At 39.5% G+C, this 19,891-nt stretch overlaps 1 protein-coding gene across 1 annotated transcript; it reads left to right on the top strand.

The window, feature by feature from the left end:
* The first annotated feature begins 930 nt into the window (after positions 1 to 930).
* Positions 931 to 2,087, top strand: LOC125855610 (uncharacterized). Its single transcript, XM_049535352.1, has 2 exons — positions 931 to 1,511; positions 1,571 to 2,087. The coding sequence occupies exons 1-2, from the start codon at positions 931 to 933 to the stop codon at positions 2,085 to 2,087; spliced, it is 1,098 nt and encodes a 365-aa protein (XP_049391309.1).
* Positions 2,088 to 19,891: the final 17,804 nt, after the last annotated feature.

The raw sequence follows: 19,891 nt of genomic DNA, 5'->3' as shown, positions 1-19,891 counted from the left end.
AAGTGTACCTTAGGATGACCCTTGATAGAGACCCTAGGATGTGAACTTGTATCTTACTTAGTGTACATATTTATGTGTTGCATATTGATACTTGTGAAGCATCATTACTTGAGATGAAGTATAAATGTGAAGTAAATATCTTATATGTTGGTTATGGTGTAAACTATGCATTTATTGTTCATAACTTGAAAGGTTTCTCAAAATAGCATATGCATGGCTTTCCAACCAAGATGTCCGTTTTAAAGAATGTTTTTGCATGGTCATCATACTTAGTACTTAATTGTGCTAACTCCATATTTTCTCTTTTTTTTTCTACAAGTGTAGGTTGCGTGAAGTGATCAAGTTCTATAGCAAAGCTTGGGATTTGAGGTTCTCTCAAGATCTAGTGGTATGTCCTCAGATGTCGAGGACAGGACTTTCCTATTCTAGTTTTTGGTTTAAGATTCTTGTAACAGACTTAAATAGACTTCTTTTGACTGTAAGGGGCCGTGACCCTATCTTGTTGAGGTTGTCTTTAAGATGGCCATGTGAGACCTAGTTTCCGTTTCTTTTATGAAAGAGTTTTAACATTGTTGGTTTTAAATAAGTTTTTAATTCTTCACTATTTCTATATATCGAATGTTATGAATGCTAAGAGGCTTGTATTAGACCTCTTAGAGGTCCAGTACGCCGGTTACGACTAGGAGGTGCTCTCGGGTCGTGACAATCTTGGTATTAGAGCATAAGGTTTTGGGAATGGTTCTTAGGTTCAAAGTCTCACAAGCCATGTCTAGTAGAGTCTTGTTCATCGGTGTGAGTCACGACCCATCCATGAGTGAGAGGCTATAGGACGTTAGAAGTTACCCTTATTTCATTACTCTTGATGTTGTGCCTTAGAGTGCGATTCTATAATTGTCCTTTTCCTAATCCTTTCTCTTATGTTTATAGGATATGAATACGAGGGCTAACCCGAGGAGAGTGGAAGAGAAAAATGTTAATGAGGGAGTTCCTCCCCAAGGTGAGCAAGGTCTTCAAGGTGGACAAGTTCCTATAGGCAATCAAGGTAATAATGTTCTGGTGGTTCCCCCGGACATGACTAATGAGGAGATTAGAGTGGCTCTTCTTGCCTTAGCCCGAGCCATGACGGGCCAAGCAAATAAAGATGTGGGTCCTAGGTTGAATGAGAGTACCTTGGCCTCAAGACGAAGGGACTTTGTGTGGATGAATCCTCCTATTTTTCTTAGCTCTAGAATAGGAGAAGATCCACAAGAATTGTTGGACGAAATCTATAAGATAGTGGATCCTATGGGTGTGTCATCTAGGGAGAAGGTGGAGTTGGCTTCCGACCAATTGAAAGAGGTGCCCCAAATTTGGTTCACACTATGGAAGGCCAATAGGCCGGTTGAAGCGGGTCCCATAGAATGGGATGAGTTTAAGCGAACTTTTCTTAGCAAGTACTTTCCCCGTGAGAAAAGACAGGTTAAGATTGAGGAGTTTATTAACCTTAGTCAAGGTAACATGAATGTGGAGGAGTATTCTTTGATATTTACCTTGTTGTGTAAATATGCTCCCTATTTGGTGTGTAACCTAGAGATGAAATAAATAGGTTTGTGACCGGTATATCCGACCTTGTGAAGGAAGAGTGTCATACGACAATTCTCCATGAGGATATGAATATTTGTAGGCTCATGGTGTATGCTCAATCCATTGAGGAGTCCAAGCTTAACAGGATGAATATGGATTTAAAAAGGGGAAGATTAAATGAGAAAGATCAACCTAGGTTTAAGAAGAGGGCTCCTAACCAAGATTCTACAAGTGCTTCTAAGGCTAATGAGGATAAAGGTGGTGGATCTCAATTTTCTAAGCCTCTTTGTGCTACTTGTGGGAAGAAGCATTTTGGGAAATGTCTAGACAGTATGAGTGGTTGCTATGGGTGTGGAAAGAATGATCATAAGGTGAGAGATTGTCCTACTCTTACGGCTAGAGGAAGGAATGCCAAGCAAGCTTCCATTGATGTCCCAAATCTTGATGCTTCAAAGTGGAACCGTTCCTATGCTCTTCTAGCTAACCAGGAAGCAAATCCGGATGAAGGTGCCGGTAAGTTATAGTTCCATGTTTTGTGATGAAGTCCTTGTGTGATGTTCCATGATACCCTTGATGGGTTTCTCCTAAATTGGGGTTGGTATATTGAATAGTAAGGTTATGAGAGTGTTGATGTCTTTGTCTCTTTCCCTTCTCTTTTATTCAAGCTTGAGACTTAGAGTTTCTAGTAGCATGTTGCATCTTTAGAGTCTTGTGTGAAAGTGAGTTTCCATGGTCTCCTTATATTATGCATGTTTTAGTTGAATTCTTGTTAAATGAGAAAATGAGTTTTCATAAATTTTGTTCCTCATGTTGATGTACATCTATAATGAGTTGCCTAAATGTTGCATGAGTTGACTTGATGAGCATGCTTAAATGAGTTCTTATGAGAAAGTTGCATAATGTGCTTTAATGACATAATTGCATATTTGCCTTATGATGTTGAAATGAGTATGATGTGATATGGAGAAGGAAGTTCCTCCAATGAAATGATAAATGCTATTGTGTTGTGATGCATAATGAGTTTGTAGAGGTAGTTCCTACTTCCTTGTTTTGCATTGAGCTTATTAATGTGGAGTTGATGTTTTCCTCCTTTGGTTTATGCATTATATTGATGTGTCATGACTGTTGGGTTGCTAGTCTTGAGTAGTTTTTCCCTTGAAGTGTTTAAAGTGTCATTCGAGGATAAATGTACCTAAGTGGGGGATAATGTAACGACTCGGAAAATGATAGGTTAAGCAAGAGCATAATGACTTTGTGTTGACTTTATAATGAGGTTTTATGAGGTGTAATGTTGTCCCAAGCTAAAGAGTTTAGGGAGTCAACGTCTTGGAACGTGTTAGACTAAAAGACTTGTTTTAATGTTGGTCAAGGGCCAAGGGCATCACAACAGTCCGTGAAGCCCCGAACGGACCGTGAAAGGTTTTCATATGACTTAGAGTGTAAGGTGAACTTCAAATGATGATATCTCTTAGATCAAAATGAATTAGGTTGGCCCTTGCGTATCCAATTAAAGGTCTTTGAGATCTCTTTCCAACGCCGCAAAGTTTGCCCTATTCCGATATCGGGGTAAAATGTTATGCCCGAAATAGTGAAGCACTGTCAGGATGGAAATTCTTCACGACCCGTTTACCGGGCCGTGGGGATGATTACGGTCCGTAGAGATGGCCTTGGAGTTGCCTTGGCCGTTTGGAGGTTGGCAAGCCTTATAGGAGCTACTGCCTAGGGAACATTGACACCTTCACGGGTCACGGTTTGTTAAGTCTATCTTGGTCCCTGACGGGGCTGCCCAAGTGAGGGGTTTTTAAGTAATTTCATTTTAATTGTTCATTTACTCTCTTTTTCCAAATCAAATTCCAAAGTTCTTCTCTCTCAATATTTTTCTCTCAACTCAAGGAAGAAAAAGAAGTGGAACCTAGGGTTTTGGATTTCAAGCTTTGTTCATCAAATTTTCGTGGGATTCATCAAGTCTAAGATATGGTGACCCTTGATCCTTGATTATTCTTCCTTTCAAGGAGTCCATTCAAAAGGGTTTCAAAAGTCTTCAAAGAACAAAAAACCTATTTTCTATTGTAAGAACGGGTTTGTTGGTAAAATATTTCCAAAAGCATGATATTGGTGAATTAAGGTGAAATTGATGATTTTATATGAAATTTCTTCAAGAACCCACGTTTTCACTCAAACCCTAAATTTGACTTATGAAGTGGGTTTATATTTTATGAACGATTGTTAATAGAATTGTGCTTAGATTGAATTGTAGTATGGATTTCTATTGTTAAATATATCTATCTATGGTGAATTGTTGGAGAATTGAATAATGGTGGTTTTGGCTTGGATGAATGGTAAGTTGACCTATTCGTATGGTATTAGTAGAATTGTTCTTGTATGGGTTGATCCACTTATGGTGGAGGTGTTTATATGTTGTATTGTATTGTGATTATGGCCATGAAGGCATTATATGGGGAATTGATGTATTATTATATTATCATACATTTGAAGGTATAATATGAAGGTGTTCATATGGTCACAAGGTGAACTTGTATAAAGTGTTATTATGTGCTGATGGAAAGTATGTTCTCTCTAAATGTTCATATGTGATGATGATAAACTATGGAGGGTCTCTATGTGGTGATGTTTTATTTTGATTGGTAGACTTAGATGTCTCTTCTTGTTACATGAAAGATTATTGAATGAATGAAGTGTTGAACCGGCTAGACCTAAGCATGGTGCCCTTTCATAAGTATAGACTCCTAAGTGAATGTGAAACCTTGAAGTGGTGGACCTAAATGTGATGACCTTCTGCTTGAGTGAAATGATAGACTAAGAGTTGGTGGACCGGAACAGTAGAAAGCCCTCTCTAAGAAAGTCAATGAGCTATCCTTAATGAATCTTTATCGGCTAGACCTAGCATGGTGCCCTTCTTGATAAAGGTACTATAGGTCGGCTAGACCTAATAATGGTGCCCTCTCTAGTACATACATGTGAATGAAATTACTCTATGGCAACTAAGGCTAAGCACCGAGTGGATATCGTTAAGATGGTAGCTCTTTCCGAGTATGAGGCAAGAGTACAATGAATGTCTTTGGATATCCCCTAAACCATGTGCCTACATGGGTTGCTTATTAGTTCTACCCTTGGCAAGCATAACACCCTCCACGGCGTGGGATTTATGATGCCAGATTCCATCGCTAGCTAGTATGGTCTATGTCGGTTAATGCCTATTCCCATCATATGGGATGTGCACTCTAGTTATTGGATAGGTTCTACAACGTGTTGGTAGTAGTATGGAATGCTATCTACAAATGGCACGAGTAGACTTTGAAGATGCTAAAGTGAGTTCCCTAAGCCTTAATGGCTATCGTATGAGAGTCCTCTAAATGCATGAATGTGTCCAAAATGACTCTAAAGAAGAATGTTGACTTGTCATCCTTATAGTATATTGTATATCTCTTATATATTAAGGAAATGAACTATGTACGATGTTATATTGAAATGTAAAGGTTCTTGTCTATAGTAGCCTTGAGGAACACTTAAGTGTGTATGAATGAGGTTGTATGGGCGGCCACTTCATGTCTCACTCAAGTGTGCCTTAGGATGACTCTAGATAGAGACCCTAGAATGTGAACTTGTATCTTACTTAGTGTACATGTTTATGTGTTGCATATTGATACTTGTGAAACATCATTACTTGAGATGAGTATAAATGTGAAGTAAATGTCTTATATGTTGGTTATGGTGTAAACTATGCCTTTGTTGTTCTTAACGTGAAAGGTTTCTCAAAATAGCATATGCATGGCTTTCCAACCAAGATGTCCGTTTTTGTTTTTGCATGGTCATCATACTTAGTACTTAATTGTGCTAACTCCATATTTTCTATATTTTTTTCTACAAGTGTAGGTTCCGGCAAGTGATCAAGTTCTATAGTAATGCTTGGGATTTGAGGTTCTCTCAAGATCTTGTGGTGTGTCCTTATATGTCGAGGACAAGACTTTCCTATTCTATTTTTTATGTTAAGACTATTGTAATAGACTTAAATAGAATTGTTTTGACTGTATGGTGCCGTGACCCTATCTTGTTGAGGTTGTCTTTAAGATGGTCATGTGAGACTTTGTTTCCGTTGCTTTTATGAAAGAGTTTTAAGATTGTTGGTTTTAAATAAGTGTTTACTTCTTCACTATTTCTATATATCGAATGTTATGAATTCTAAGAGGGTTGTATTAGATTTCTTCGAGGTCGATTACGCCGGTTACGACTAGGGGGTGCTCTCTGGTCGTGACACTTACTTTAAGCCCAAAATCCTGGAGACGAACTAGTGATGGCTTGCCACGTTCAGTACGACCTTTTACGGTCGATATAGAGGCTCGTGGAATGGTGTAACATATGCTTTTTTTCTTTCTAACTTAACTTTCCAATTCCGAGGTATTATAAAAATAAGGATTAAAACAGCCCACAGGAGAAAGTTCGAGAATGATTAAAATAGGAACTAAAATAAGTAAAATCTGGGGAAAATACAAAATATACGTGAGAATAACGATCCCAAGACGTACACAATCTATTCCCCACCACTTTCCAACAATTCACCATGGTTTTTTTCCTTGAAATTGAGCTCCAAATTGCAACAACGATATTTAACTTTAAGAAATGCATGCTGACAATAGTTAGAACTTAATATAATTGTCACAAAGTTAATCATTGCGATCCGTATGGCTGCCATCGTGATTAATAAACCTTGATCAGACCCATGATATGCCCAAATTACATATCTCTAAAGAAGTACAAGTGGTCGTTGGCAAATAAAGAACTTAATAGAAGTTTGGGTCAATCCTACGAGGAGCAATGTCTAGACTTGTCACGACCCCGACCGTCGTGATTGGCACTCACACTACCCCTCCAGTGGGAGAACCATTTATACTAATTAGCTAACCAACTTAGTAAAAAATACTAAGGCATTTATATTACGGAAGCAAGTTAAATGCTAAGGAAAGAAATCGAGTTCCTATAAAATCCAAACCAAAGTCTAACAACAAACTAACATTGTGGAAATAATGTCTAGAACCTGAAAGTCAATGTACCAAAACTCTAACAAGATCCATAAGTCTAAACAAGAAGGGTTACAACCCCAAGCTAATGAACTAATAACTAACTAGAAAGGCCAAGTCTGAAATGTGGACATAGACAGAAAGAGAACTCATGGAAGCCTAGAAGAACTGGCTCACCCTTGAATTCGATCGACGATCACTGATCTTCTGAACGAGGTCTGTCAATAGCCGCTTAAAGATTCCCTGTACTCAAGAAAGAAATAGCAAGTACAATATCAGTACACAACCAAAGTGTACTGGTAGGATCACACGGCTATCCCACTAAGTGCAACACATATATAAGTCATACAACATCATAATAACATGCATACACCGAACATCTATAATATCATAATTATTTACGAAGTAACATGCAATATCACATTTCTTAAGATTGACAATTACATCAAGTCATTGGTCCTCTCGTGGAACCCAAATCCAAATTGTTATCATACCGGAATTTGGTACTCGGTCCAATGTTTATGTCAGAACGTGGCAACCGATCCCATATTTATGCCGAAACGTGTCAACCGATCCAAGTTAGTGTGTCGGAATGCAACACCTGATCCATTCAACAAGTCACAATCACAATCACAAGTATATTCTCAAGATCATACAATTAAGTCATGATTCATGGCATTCATCATTCATCTATCTCATTTACAACAAGTGTGATCAATAATATAACATTCGCATACATACACGTATTACAATGAAGCAAGAACAAACATATATCACATAATCAGGAAATAACAACCATCACTACCTCCAAACAAGCTTAAATCCCCTAAGAAACTTGATTTCTCTTTCCGAATTTGTCTCGCCTGTTCTTGGTCTACAAATAATTAATTTAATACGGGATTCAATAAACAATAGTTAATTACCTGAATTACTAACAATTCTATCAACCCAAGATCAAACCTTTGATCCCCATACCCAGATTCGGGATTTCTCAACCATAATTTCCAGATCAAAACCCTCCCCCATCGATAATTACCCATTAGATTACGTTCTACGGATTGAAAAATGGATTCAAGGAGTTAAAATCTTACCTTTAGCCTCAAAAATAGTGGAAAACTGTCAAGAAAAGCCCTGGGTTTGTTCCTTAGCTCTCAAGTTTGAAAATTGCATAATAAAAAGTTTTTGGGGTTTATTTCTGACTTTAAGTCGCGTCTGCCCCGCCATGGCGGCACCCACCCCGCTATAGCGGCCCCGCACTAGCAAAAGAAATCCCACCTCAGCGGCTTGCATGGAAACAATGAGCAATTTTAAGAATTTCAAACCTCCATTTCACAACACACTTTTAACCAACGACACTCAAAAACTACCCATTCACGATAAGATCAATTCCGAAAGCTCTACTCGCCCGAATTCAATTCTGTAAAGTTATACGGGTTCCTTAACGACTTATCTATCTACTCATGTGATCAAATTCATAATTAAACTACCCAATTGTTACCAGATTTCCCTAGACTTTAATGACTCCAATTTCGTCCAAATATGGACTAGGTCGAGAAATTCCAAGTTACTACGAAAAAATTTTCCGACACGAAATTTTTCCCCGTTAGTTATTCTATAACGAAAAAACCCGATCGTTACAATAGATAGAAATTTATCCATCACTTATCCCCGAGTGACAAACTTAGGAAATATAGGCTAAGGAAGGAATGAAGTATTACTGAGTCAACGAACAATTGGGGATACTTGTCTCGCATGTCATTCTTGGTCTCCCAAGTAGATTCCTCAACTGGACGATGCTTCCATTGAACTTTCACGGACTTAATCTCCTTGGTTCTCAGCTTCAAGACATCACGATCAAGAATTGCAATTGGTTCCTCCTCATATAGGAGGTCTTTGTCTAACACAATTGAGTCCCACTTAATGATATAATCCATGTCACTATGATATCTCTTCAACATGGACACATGAAATACCGGATGAACTCCCGATAGGTTAGGAGGTAAACCCAATCTATACACTACTGGTCCTACACATTCAAGAACCTCAAAGGGACCAACGTATTGCGGACTTAGTTTGCCCTTCTTGCCAAATCTCATCACCCCTTTCATGGGTGATGCCTTAAGAAGAACATTCTCACTAGTTTGAAATTCCAATACTCTAACCTTATAATCTGGATACTTCTTCTGTCTACTCTGGGCTACTAAGAGCTTAGCTTGAATACTCCTCACTTTATCTTGAGCATCCTTAACTAAATCAACCCCCAATGGTTTCACATTTCCAGCCTCGAACCATCCTATGGGTGATCTACATCCCCTCCCATATAATGCCTTAAACAGTGTCATATAAATGCTGGAGTGATAACTATTATTATAAGAGAGCTCACACAAAGTTAAGAACTTATTCGAATGTCCTCCAAAATCAATCACAGATGCCCTCAACATGTTCTTTAACACTTGAATAGTCTTCTCCGATTTCCCATCTGTCTGCGCATGAAAACGGTACTAAAAGTGAGTTGTGTGCCTAATTCATCGTGTAATTTCCTCCAAAACATGGAAGTAAATTGTGTATCACGATCTGAGATGATAAAAAGGGGTATCCCATACAACCTCACTATCTCTTTCAGATACACCTTTCCCAATTGTTCAGCATTATAATCTATCCTTACCGGAATAAAGTGGGCTGACTAAGTCATTCTATCAACCACTACCCAAATAGAATCAAACTTTCCCAAAGTCTTGGAAAGACCAACCACACAATCCATGGCTATCCTTTCCCACTTCCATTCCGGAATTGACATTTCTTGAAGAAAACTTGCAGGCCTTTGATGTTCATACTTCACTTGGTGACAATTTTGACACCTAGCAACAAAATCTGCTATATCGGCCACCAATAAATTTGCTCTAAATATCGGTACATCTTGGTCACACCCAAATGAATGGAATATCGCGAACCATGGGATTCTATTAACAAATTCTGAATCAACTCATTGACTCGAGGAACACAAATTCTTCTTTTAAAACTGAGCACACCTTCCGCATCAAGAATGGTATGTTGTGCCTTACCAATTGCAGTCTTCTTCTTTATTTCATTCAAATTTTGATACTCGAATTGCTAGGCCTTGATCTCTTTCGTAAACGTGGCCCGTACTTCAATGCTAGCTAGCACCCCACCTTTCTCTGAGATGCCCAACTGCATGAACTTAGACTCCAAGGTCTGAATTTCCTTAGCCAAAGGTCTCTTGGTTACACTCAAGCAAGCTAAACTACCCATACTCACCCCCTTTCAACTCAAAGCGTCTGCCACTACATTAGCCTTACCCGGATGGTATTGAATGGTGACATCATAATCCTTGAGTAACTCCATCCACCTTCGCTGTCTCAAATTCAGATCCTTTTGAGTGAACACATGTTGCAAACTATAATGATCAGTAAACCCTTCACACTTGACACCATAGATGTAATGCCGCCAGATCTTAGGAGCAAACACTACCACTGCCAACTCTAAATCTTGTGTTGGATAATTCCTCTCATGCACCTTCAATTGAAGCGAGACATAAGCTATAACATTCTTATCCTGCATCAACACAGCACCCAAACCAGAATGTGAAGCATCACAATAAACAATAAAATCTTTACCTTCTACCAACAGTGCTAGGATAAGTGGTATGGTCAAGAGAGTCTTGAGATTTTGAAAGTTATCCTCATATTTTTCAGTCCATTCAAATGGTATCTCCTTTTTGGTCAAATTTATTAAGTTAGTGGCAATGGAAGCAAGGTTCTTCACAAATCGACGATAGTAGCTAATGAGCCACACAAAACTCCTAACTTCCGTCACAGAGCTAGGCCGAACCAATTCTTAACCGCCTCAATCTTTTGGGGATCTACCATTACCCCTTCTTTTGAAACTACATGCCCCAAAAATGTAACCGAAGTCAACCAAAATTCAAACTTAGAAAATTTAGCATACAACTTTGTTTCCCAAGAACACTTAGAACAATATGAAGATGGTCAGCTTGCTCTTCCTCACTTTTCGAATATACCAAATTATCATTAATAAAGACTATGACAAATGAATCAAGAAATGTCTTGAACACCATTCATTAAACTCATAAAAGCTGCAGGCGCATTATTCAAACCAAAGGACAAAACTAGAAACTCGTAGTGCCCATAATAGGCTATAAATGTCATCTTGGGCACATCCTCAGGCCTAATTTTTAATTGATGGAATCCAGACCTTAGATCAATCTTGGAGAAAATTGATGCACCTTGCAATTGGTCAAAACGATCATCTATCTGAGGCAAGGGATATTTATTTTGAATGGTAACCCTATTCAATTGCTGGTAATCTATACACATTCTTATACTACCATCTTTTTTCTTAACAAACAAAATTGGAGCACCCCATGGGGAAGCACTAGGATGAATAAATTCCCTATCAAGAAGCTCTTGGATTTGAGCCTTAAGCTCTCTTAATTCCGTTGGGGCCATGCAATATGGAGGGATAGAAATAAGACGAGTACCAGGTTCCATATCAACGCAGAAATTGATATCTTTATCCAGAGGCATACCAAGCAAATCAGTAGGAAACACTTCTCTAAATTTTGATAGCACAGGAATAGACTCAATAGATGGAGACTAAACCTCAACGTCTCGAATATGAGCCAAATTAGCTAAGCAACCCTGCCCCAACAGTTTTCTAACTAGAATGGAGGATATGATCTTAGTTTGCTTAGGCTTGTACACCACTTCCCACCCTAACTTTTCTCTTCCTGAAATTTCTAAAGTTATAGACTTAGTATTACAATTAAGCACCACATGACAGGGGGACAACCATGTCATGCCTAAGATTATATCAAAGTCAGTCATATCTAAAATAACCAAATCCTCCCAAGTTTGATAACCTATAAACAAAATAGGACTAGCACGATAGACATGTGTGCCTATGACAGACTTTCCAACTGGGGTAGAATCATGGATGGGGGCATCAAGTATATCACAAATGATAGTTAATGCTGCGGCAAATCGCACGAACACATAATAATAAGTAGAACTCGGATCAAATAAGACGTTAGCCATCTAGTCATAGAGAAGAATAATACTTTTGATCACCGCGTCAGACGCCTTTGCATAATTCTTGCTTGGAAAGGCGTAACACTAATCTCTATTATCCTAAATGGCGACTTCCCTACCTAGCTGCAGTGTACCTCTGCCTGCATTACCATTTCCTCTACCTTTCCGACCTCACTGATTTTCTCCTTGGCCACCTTGTGGATGTCCTCTACCATTATACCATTTCCCGCGGGTACCACTGCTCAAGACGGCTGTTGTGCGGAATCTAATACATATGGGTGGGTACAATCTCTCATCATATGTCCAGGTTCTCCATAATTGTAGCAAGTACGATCAAAAGATGGTCTTCCGCCTGACGAAGGCACGACTCCCTCACTATCTTGAATTAAATTATGAGGTGGAGTTCCTAAGTAATTACCTGTATAGGTGGGCATGACGGACTGAATTGGCCTAGCTGCAAGTGTTGGTCTCCCTGCCCCTTTGGTGTAAGAACCTTGAAAGTTACCCGAGTTATTGGCCCTCTTAGCCAGTGCCTTAGCCTGACCGTCTTGCCTCACCGTCTCCACTTTCTTAATAAAGTCTGTTACCTCATTAAAGCACCTTCATGCAGAGGTCATATGAACATATAATACTTGTAACTCAGAATTTAGTCTCTTAATAAATAAACGGGTCCTCTCTTCTTCAGTAGTCACCAACTGCGTAGCATATCTAGACAAAGCATGAAACTTGGCCTCATAAGTAGCCACAAACATACAACCTTACTCCAAAGCCATAAACTCATCCTTCTTGCGATCTCTTAAAGTCCTATGCACATATTTCTCTAAGAACAGGGCATGAAACTGGGTCCAAGTAAGTGGAGGTAAAACTGAAGATCTGCATTGCATATAAGCTGAAAAGTCACGAACCCAACCCCATGTTGATGGACAATTCACAACTTATGAAGCCTCTCAAAGCAATCTAAGATGAACATATATGGATCCTCACTCTAAAAAACATGGAACATCGGCGGTTTCAACTTCACTAACTTGGTCAACATCTCATGTTCATTACTAATCATAACATGACCCAATAAAGAACGGAAGAAAGCATCATTACCTACATTCCCTCCCACCTTGGGGACAGTGATAGCAATTGGATGATTGGCGGGAGCTTGAGTTGCTTGAACATAGGGAAGCACTCCGGGACCAACCAACCCTTTCAAGAATGACATGATCTGCAGAGCTAACACTGGGTCTATGGGAGGAACACCTTTTGTCTCAACCTGCACCTCTTCCTCTTATCCAACCACCTCAACATTTTAAACCTCAAATTTCTCTTCTATCTCTTCATGAAGTATGGTAGGGTCCTCATTTTGGGGAACATTTTTAACCGATACCCCATCTCTTATAGGCGTCACTCTTCCTCAACCTCTACCCCTGCCTCGACCGCGAACTATTGCTGCAGAATTGACAGGATCTACGGGACTGACGCCATTGAATCTAGTGTTAACCATCTGCGGACAAAAGAGTGATAGAGGTTAGATACCAATTCGAATCTGCAGATACAATTTGGAATCAAGATATAGCACGAAGGAGACGCGAGAAAATAGAGAGATTTCCTAAAGTCCTATAGCCTCTCGAAGAAAAGTACAGACGTCTCCGTACAGTTCTGCAAGACTCTACTAGACTCATTTTGGTACATCGAGATCAACAAACCTAGGCTCTCATATCAACTTTGTCACGACCCCGACTATCGTGATTGGCACCCACACTAACCTTCCGGTGGGAGAACCATTTATACTAATTAACTAACAAATTTAATAGAAAATACTAAGACATTTAAGTTACGGAAGCAAGTTTAATGGTAAGGAAAGAAATAGAGTTCCCATAAACTCCAAACCAAAGTCTAACAACAAACTAACATTGCAGAAATAACGTCTAGAACCTGAAAGTCAATGTACCAAAACACCAAGATCGATAAGTCTAAACAAGAAGGGTTACAACCCTAGGCTAATGATATAATAACCAACTAGAAAGTTCAAGTCCGAACTGTGGACATAGACAGAAAGAGAACTCATGGTAGGCTGGAAGAACTGGCTCACCCTTGAATTCGATCGACGATCACTGATCTTCTAAACGAGGTTTGTTAATAGCCACTTGAAGACACCCTGTACTCAACAAAGAAAGAGCAAGTGTAGTATAAGTACACAACCATAGTGTCCTGGTAGGATCACACGACTATCCCACTAAGTGCAACATATATAAGTCATACAACATCATAATTACATGCATACACCGAACATATATAATATCATCATTATTTACGAAACAACATTCAATATCACCTTTCTCAAGATTGATAATTACATCAAGTCATTGGTCTTCTAATGGAACCGAAACCCAAACTGTTAGCATACCGAAACGTGGTATCCGATACAATGTTTATGCCAGAACGTGGCAGTCAATCTCATATTTATGCCGAAACATGGAAACCGATCCAAGTTAGTGTGTCGAAATGCAACACCCGATCCATTCAACAAGCCACAATCACAATCACAAGTATATTCTCAAGATCATACTAAGTCTTGATTCATGGCATTCATCTTTCATCTATCTTATTTACAACAAGTGTGATCAATAATGTAACATTCTCATACATACACGTATCACAATGAAATAAGAACAAACATATATCACACAATCATGAAATCACAACCATCACCTACCTCAAAACAAGCTTGAATCCTCGAAGAAACTTGATTCTTCCCTTTTTGGATTCGTTCCGCTTGTTCTTAGTCTACAAACAATTAATTTAATAGGGAATCAATAAACAATAGTTAATTACCCAAATTACTAACAATTCTATCAATCCTAGATCAAACCCTTGATCCCCATACCCAGATTAGGGCTTTCTCCACCATAATTTCCAGATCAAAACCCTCCCCCATCAATAATTACCCGATTTGATTACTTTCTACGAATCGAAAAATGGATTTGGGGAGTTAAAATCTTACCTTTTACCTCAAGAATGGAGGGAAACTATCAAGAAAATCCCTGAGCTCGTTCCTTATCTCTCAAGTTTGAAAAATTCTTATCAAAAAGTTTTTGGGGTTTATTTTCGACTTTAAGTCGCGTCTACCCCGCCATTGAGGCACCCACCCCGCTACATTCCCTCCTTCTCCCCGGCGGCAGAAATCCCCTCCTCAGTGGCTTGCACGGAAACAATGAGCAATTTTAAGAATTTCAAACCTCCATTTCACAACACACCTTTAGCCAACGACATTCAGAAACTACCGGTTCACGCTAAGATTAATTTCGAGAGTTCTACTCGCCCAAATTCAATTCCGTAAAGTCGTACGGGTTCCTTAACGATTTATTTATCTACTCATGTGATCAAATTCATAATTAAACGACCCAATTGTTACCAGATTTTCCTAGACTTTAATGACTCCAATTTCGTCAAAATCTGGAGTAGGTCGAGAAATTCTAAGTTAGTACGAAAAAAGTTTTCCAACCCAAAATATTTCCCCGGTTGTTTTTCTATAACGACGGAACCCGATCGTTACAATAGATAGCAATTTACCCATCACTCGTCCCCGAGTGACAAACTTAGGAAAAATAGGCTAAGGAAGGAATGAAGTATTACCTGAATCAACGAACAATTGGGGATACTTCTTTCGTATATCCTTCTCGGTCTCCCAAGTAGCTTCCTCAAGTGGATGATTCTTCCATTGAACTTTAACGAACTTAATCTCCCTAGTTATTAGCTTCCGGACATCACGTTCAATAATTGCAATTGGTTCCTGCTCATAGTGGAGGTGTTTGTCTAACACAATTAAGTCCCACTTAATGATAAAATATTCGTCACCATGATATCTCTTCAACATGGACACATGAATTACTGGATGAACTCCCGATATGTTAGGAGGTAAAGCCAATCTATATGCTATCAGTCCTACACATTCAAGAACCTTAAACGGACCAATGTATCGCAGACTTAGTTTGCCCTTCTTGCCAAAAATCACCACCCCTTTCATGGGTGATACCTTAAGAAGAACATTATCACCAGTTTGAAATGCCAAGTCTCTTAACTTATGATCCGCATACTTCTCCTGTCTACTTTGGGCTACTACGAGCTTAGCTTGAATACTCCTCACTTTATCTTGAGCATCCTTAACTAAATCAACCCCCATTGGTTTCACATCTCCAGCTTGGAACCATCCTATGGGTGATCTATATCCCCTCCAATATAATGCCTCAAACGGTGTCATATCAATGCTAGAGTGATAAGTATTATTATAAGAGAACTCACACAAAGTTAAGAACTTATTCAAATGTCCTCCAAAATCAATCACACATGCCCTCAACATGTTCTCTAACACTTGAATAGTCCTCTCCGATTTCCCATCCGTCTGCGCATGAAAAATGGTACTAAAAGTGAGTTGTGTGCCCAATTCATCGTGTAATTTCCTCTAAAACTTGGAAGTAAATTGTGTACCACGATCTAAGATGATAAAAAGGGGTACCCCATACAATCTCACTATCTCTTTCACATACACCTTAGCCAATTGTTCAACATTATAATCCGTCCTTACCTGAATAAAGTGGGCTGACTTAGTCAGTCTATTAACCACTACCCAAATAAAATCAAACTTTCCCAAAGTCTTGGGAAGACCAACCACAAAATCCATGGCTATCATTTCCCTCTTCCATTCTGGAATTGGCATTCCTTGAAGCAAACTTACAGGCCTTTGATGTTCATACTTCAATTGTTGGCAATTTTGACACTTAGCCACGAACTCTGCTATATCCTTCTTCATGCCCGGCCACCATCAAACTCACTTCAAATCTCGGTACATCTTGGTCACACCCGGATGAATGGAATATTGCGAACCATGGGATTCTATCAACAATTTCTGAATCAAGTCATCGACTCGAGGAACACAAATTCTTATTTTAAAACTAAGCACACCTTCCGCATCAAGAGTGTGTCTTATGCCTTACCAATCACAGTCTTCTTCTTGATTTCATTCAAAATTTCATCCTTGAATTTCTTGGCCTTGATCTCTTCCATAAACGAGGCCCTTACTTCAATGCTAGCTAACACCCCACTTTTCTCTGAGATGCCCAACTGCATGAACTTAGACTTCAAGGTTTGAATTTCCTTAGCCAAATGTCGCTTGGTTACACTCAAACATGCTAAANAATAAATCCCTTATCAAGAAGCTCTTGGATTTGAGCCTTAAGCTCTCTTAATTTCGTTGGGGCCATGCAATATGGAGGGATAGAAATAGGATGAGTACCAGGTTCCAAATTAATGCAGAAATCTATATCTTTATCAGGAGGCATACCATGCAAATCAGTAGGAAACACTTCCCTAAATTCTGACACCACATGAATAGACTAAATAGATGGAGACTCAACCTCAACCTCCCGAATATGAGCCAAATAAGCCAACCAACCCTGCCCCACTAGTTTTCTAACCCGAATGGAGGATATGATCTTAGCTTGCTTAGGCTTGTACACCCCTTTCCACTCTAACTTTTTCCTTCCTGAAAATTCTAGAGTTACAAACTTTGTATTACAATTAAGCACTGCATAATAGGGGGACATCCAAGTCATGCCTAAGATTATATCAAAGTCAGTCATATCTAAAATCACCAAATCCGCCCATGTCTGATAACCCATAAACAAAATTGGACAAGAACGATAGACGTGGGTGCCTATGACAGACTTTCCAACTAGGGTAGAAACATGGATGGGGGCATCAAGTATAACACAAATCATAGCAAATGCGACGGCAAATCGCAGAGACACATAAGAATAAGTAGAACCCGAATCAAATAACACATTAGTCATCCGGTCACAGACAAGAATAGTACATGTGATCACCGCGTCAGATACCTTTGCCTCATTCTTGCTTGGAAAGGCGTAACACTGAGCCCTATCATCTTGACGGGTGACTTCTCTACCCGACTGCACTGTACCTCTGCCTGCATTATCATTTACTCTACCTCACTGATTGCCCACCTTGTGGAAATCCTCTACCATTATTACCATTTCCCGCAGGTACCACTACTTTAGACGATTGCTGCACAGAATCCAATACACATGGGTAGGGATAATCTCTCCTCATATGCCCAGGTTCTCCACAATTGTAGCTAGTACGATCAAAAGATGGTTTGTCGCCCGTCGAAGGCACGACTCCCTCGCCATCCTAAATCAAATTATGAGGTGGAGTTCCCGAGTAATAACATGTAGAGGCGGGCATGGCGGACTGAATTGACCTAGCTACAAGTGTTGGCCTCCCTACCCCTTTGGAGTTAGAACCTTGAAAGTCACCCGAGTTTTTCGCCTTTTAAGCCAATGCCTTAGCATGACCGTCTCGCCTCACCGCGTCCACATTTTAAACAAAGTCTGTTACTTCATTAAAGCTCCTCCCTGCAGAGGTCATATGAACAGATAATACCTACAACTCAGAATTTAGTCCCTTATTAAATAAATGATACCTCTCTTTCTCAGTAGTTACCAACTGCGTAGCATATCTAGAAAAAACATGAAACTTGGCCGAATAAGCAACCACAGACATACCGCCTTGCTTCAAAGCCATGAACTCATCCTTCTTGTGATCTCTTAAAGTCCTAGGCACATATTTCTCTAAGAACAAGGCATGAAACCGGGTCCAAGTAAGTGGAGGTAAAACTGAAGATTTGCATTCCATATAAGCTCTCCACCACTGCTTAGCCTCACCTTGAAGCTGAAAAGTCACGAACTCAACCCCAAGCTGATGGACAATTCCCAACTTATGAAGCCTCACATAGCAGTATAAAATGAACTCATATGCATCCTTACTCTCAAGAACATGGAACACCGGCGATTTGAACTTCAAAAACTTGGTCAACATCTCATGTTTATTACCAGTCATAGTAGGACCCAATAAAGGATGGAAGAAAGCATCATTACATACATTCCCTCTCAACTTGGGGACAGTGATAGCAATAAGAGGATTTGCGGGTGCTTGAGTTGCTTGAATAGAGGGAAACACTCCAGGACCAACCAATCCTTTAAAGAATGACATGATCTGCTGAGCTATCACTGGGTCTATGGGAGGAACACATGTTGTCTCAGCCAACACCTCTTCCTCTTGTCCAACCTCCTCAACATATTCAACCTCAACTTTATTCTCTATCTCTTCATGATGTACGGGATGAGCCTCATTTTGGGGAGCATTTTCGACCGGTACCCCATCTCTAGTAGGCGCTACTCTTCCTCGACCTCTGCCTCAAGCTCTTCCTCTACCCCTGCCTTGACCGCGACCTCTCACTGCAGATTTCTTAGCTTGAGCATTGATGGGAACTACGCGCCTGACGCCGTTAAATCTAGTGTTAACCATCTACGTACAGAAGAGTGAATGAGGTTAGATACCAATTCGAATCAACTTACCAATTGGAATCAAGTTATAGTATGAAGGAGACAAGATAATACATAGAGATTTCCTAAAGTCCTATAGCCTCTTGAAGAAAAGTACAGACGTCTCCGTACCTGTAACAACTCGGAAAATGATAGAGTGAAACTAGAGCCTCACATGTGAGTTTGGAGTCGAGAACTTAATGAAATGATTATATTTGAATTTGACCCAAAAGTTCTTAAAAAAATGTGCTTCGGAAGTTACCGGAAACTTGTTAGCTGTATATAAAAAGATCCGTTTCGTTTTTCGAAAATCCGACTTCATATTCTTGTTTAAGGGGTCAAATTGAGTGGGAAATAGGTCTAACCCAAATTTTAGAGCAACCGTATCAAAATCCGAAATTTCCAAGTGAAGCCTTTTTCGAGGGTCTACTTTGGAGGGTCATATCTCCTAGCACACAAATTATTTGGGTGGCCAATAATTATATCCATGGAAAGCCCTTTGAGTTAGCTACCTAACACACTTCGTTTCATCTCATTCGGAGTTCAGACGAAGAAGTTATGCCCATTTTCGTAAAATCTGTCCGGCAGAAAAAGGCAAATTCCAGTAGCTGATTTTACTGTTCATTTACTGTTCACCCACCTGAAATTTTTTCTAAGTGTTGGACCATTTTTTTTTCAAAGGACTTATATTATTTCCTATATACCATTAGTNACGCCTTGTTACGACTTGGGGGTGCTCCCGGGTCGTGACAGTACCGTTCCGTAAGACTCTACAAGACTCGTTTTATTGCATCTAGATCAATGAACCTAGGCTCTGATACAAAATTTGTCATGA

Source organism: Solanum stenotomum, chromosome 1 (assembly GCF_019186545.1).
Source record: "Solanum stenotomum isolate F172 chromosome 1, ASM1918654v1, whole genome shotgun sequence".
Taxonomy (NCBI): domain Eukaryota; kingdom Viridiplantae; phylum Streptophyta; class Magnoliopsida; order Solanales; family Solanaceae; genus Solanum; species Solanum stenotomum.
Note: the sequence above shows the minus strand (reverse complement) of the source record. Positions and strands in the feature narration are given on the sequence as shown.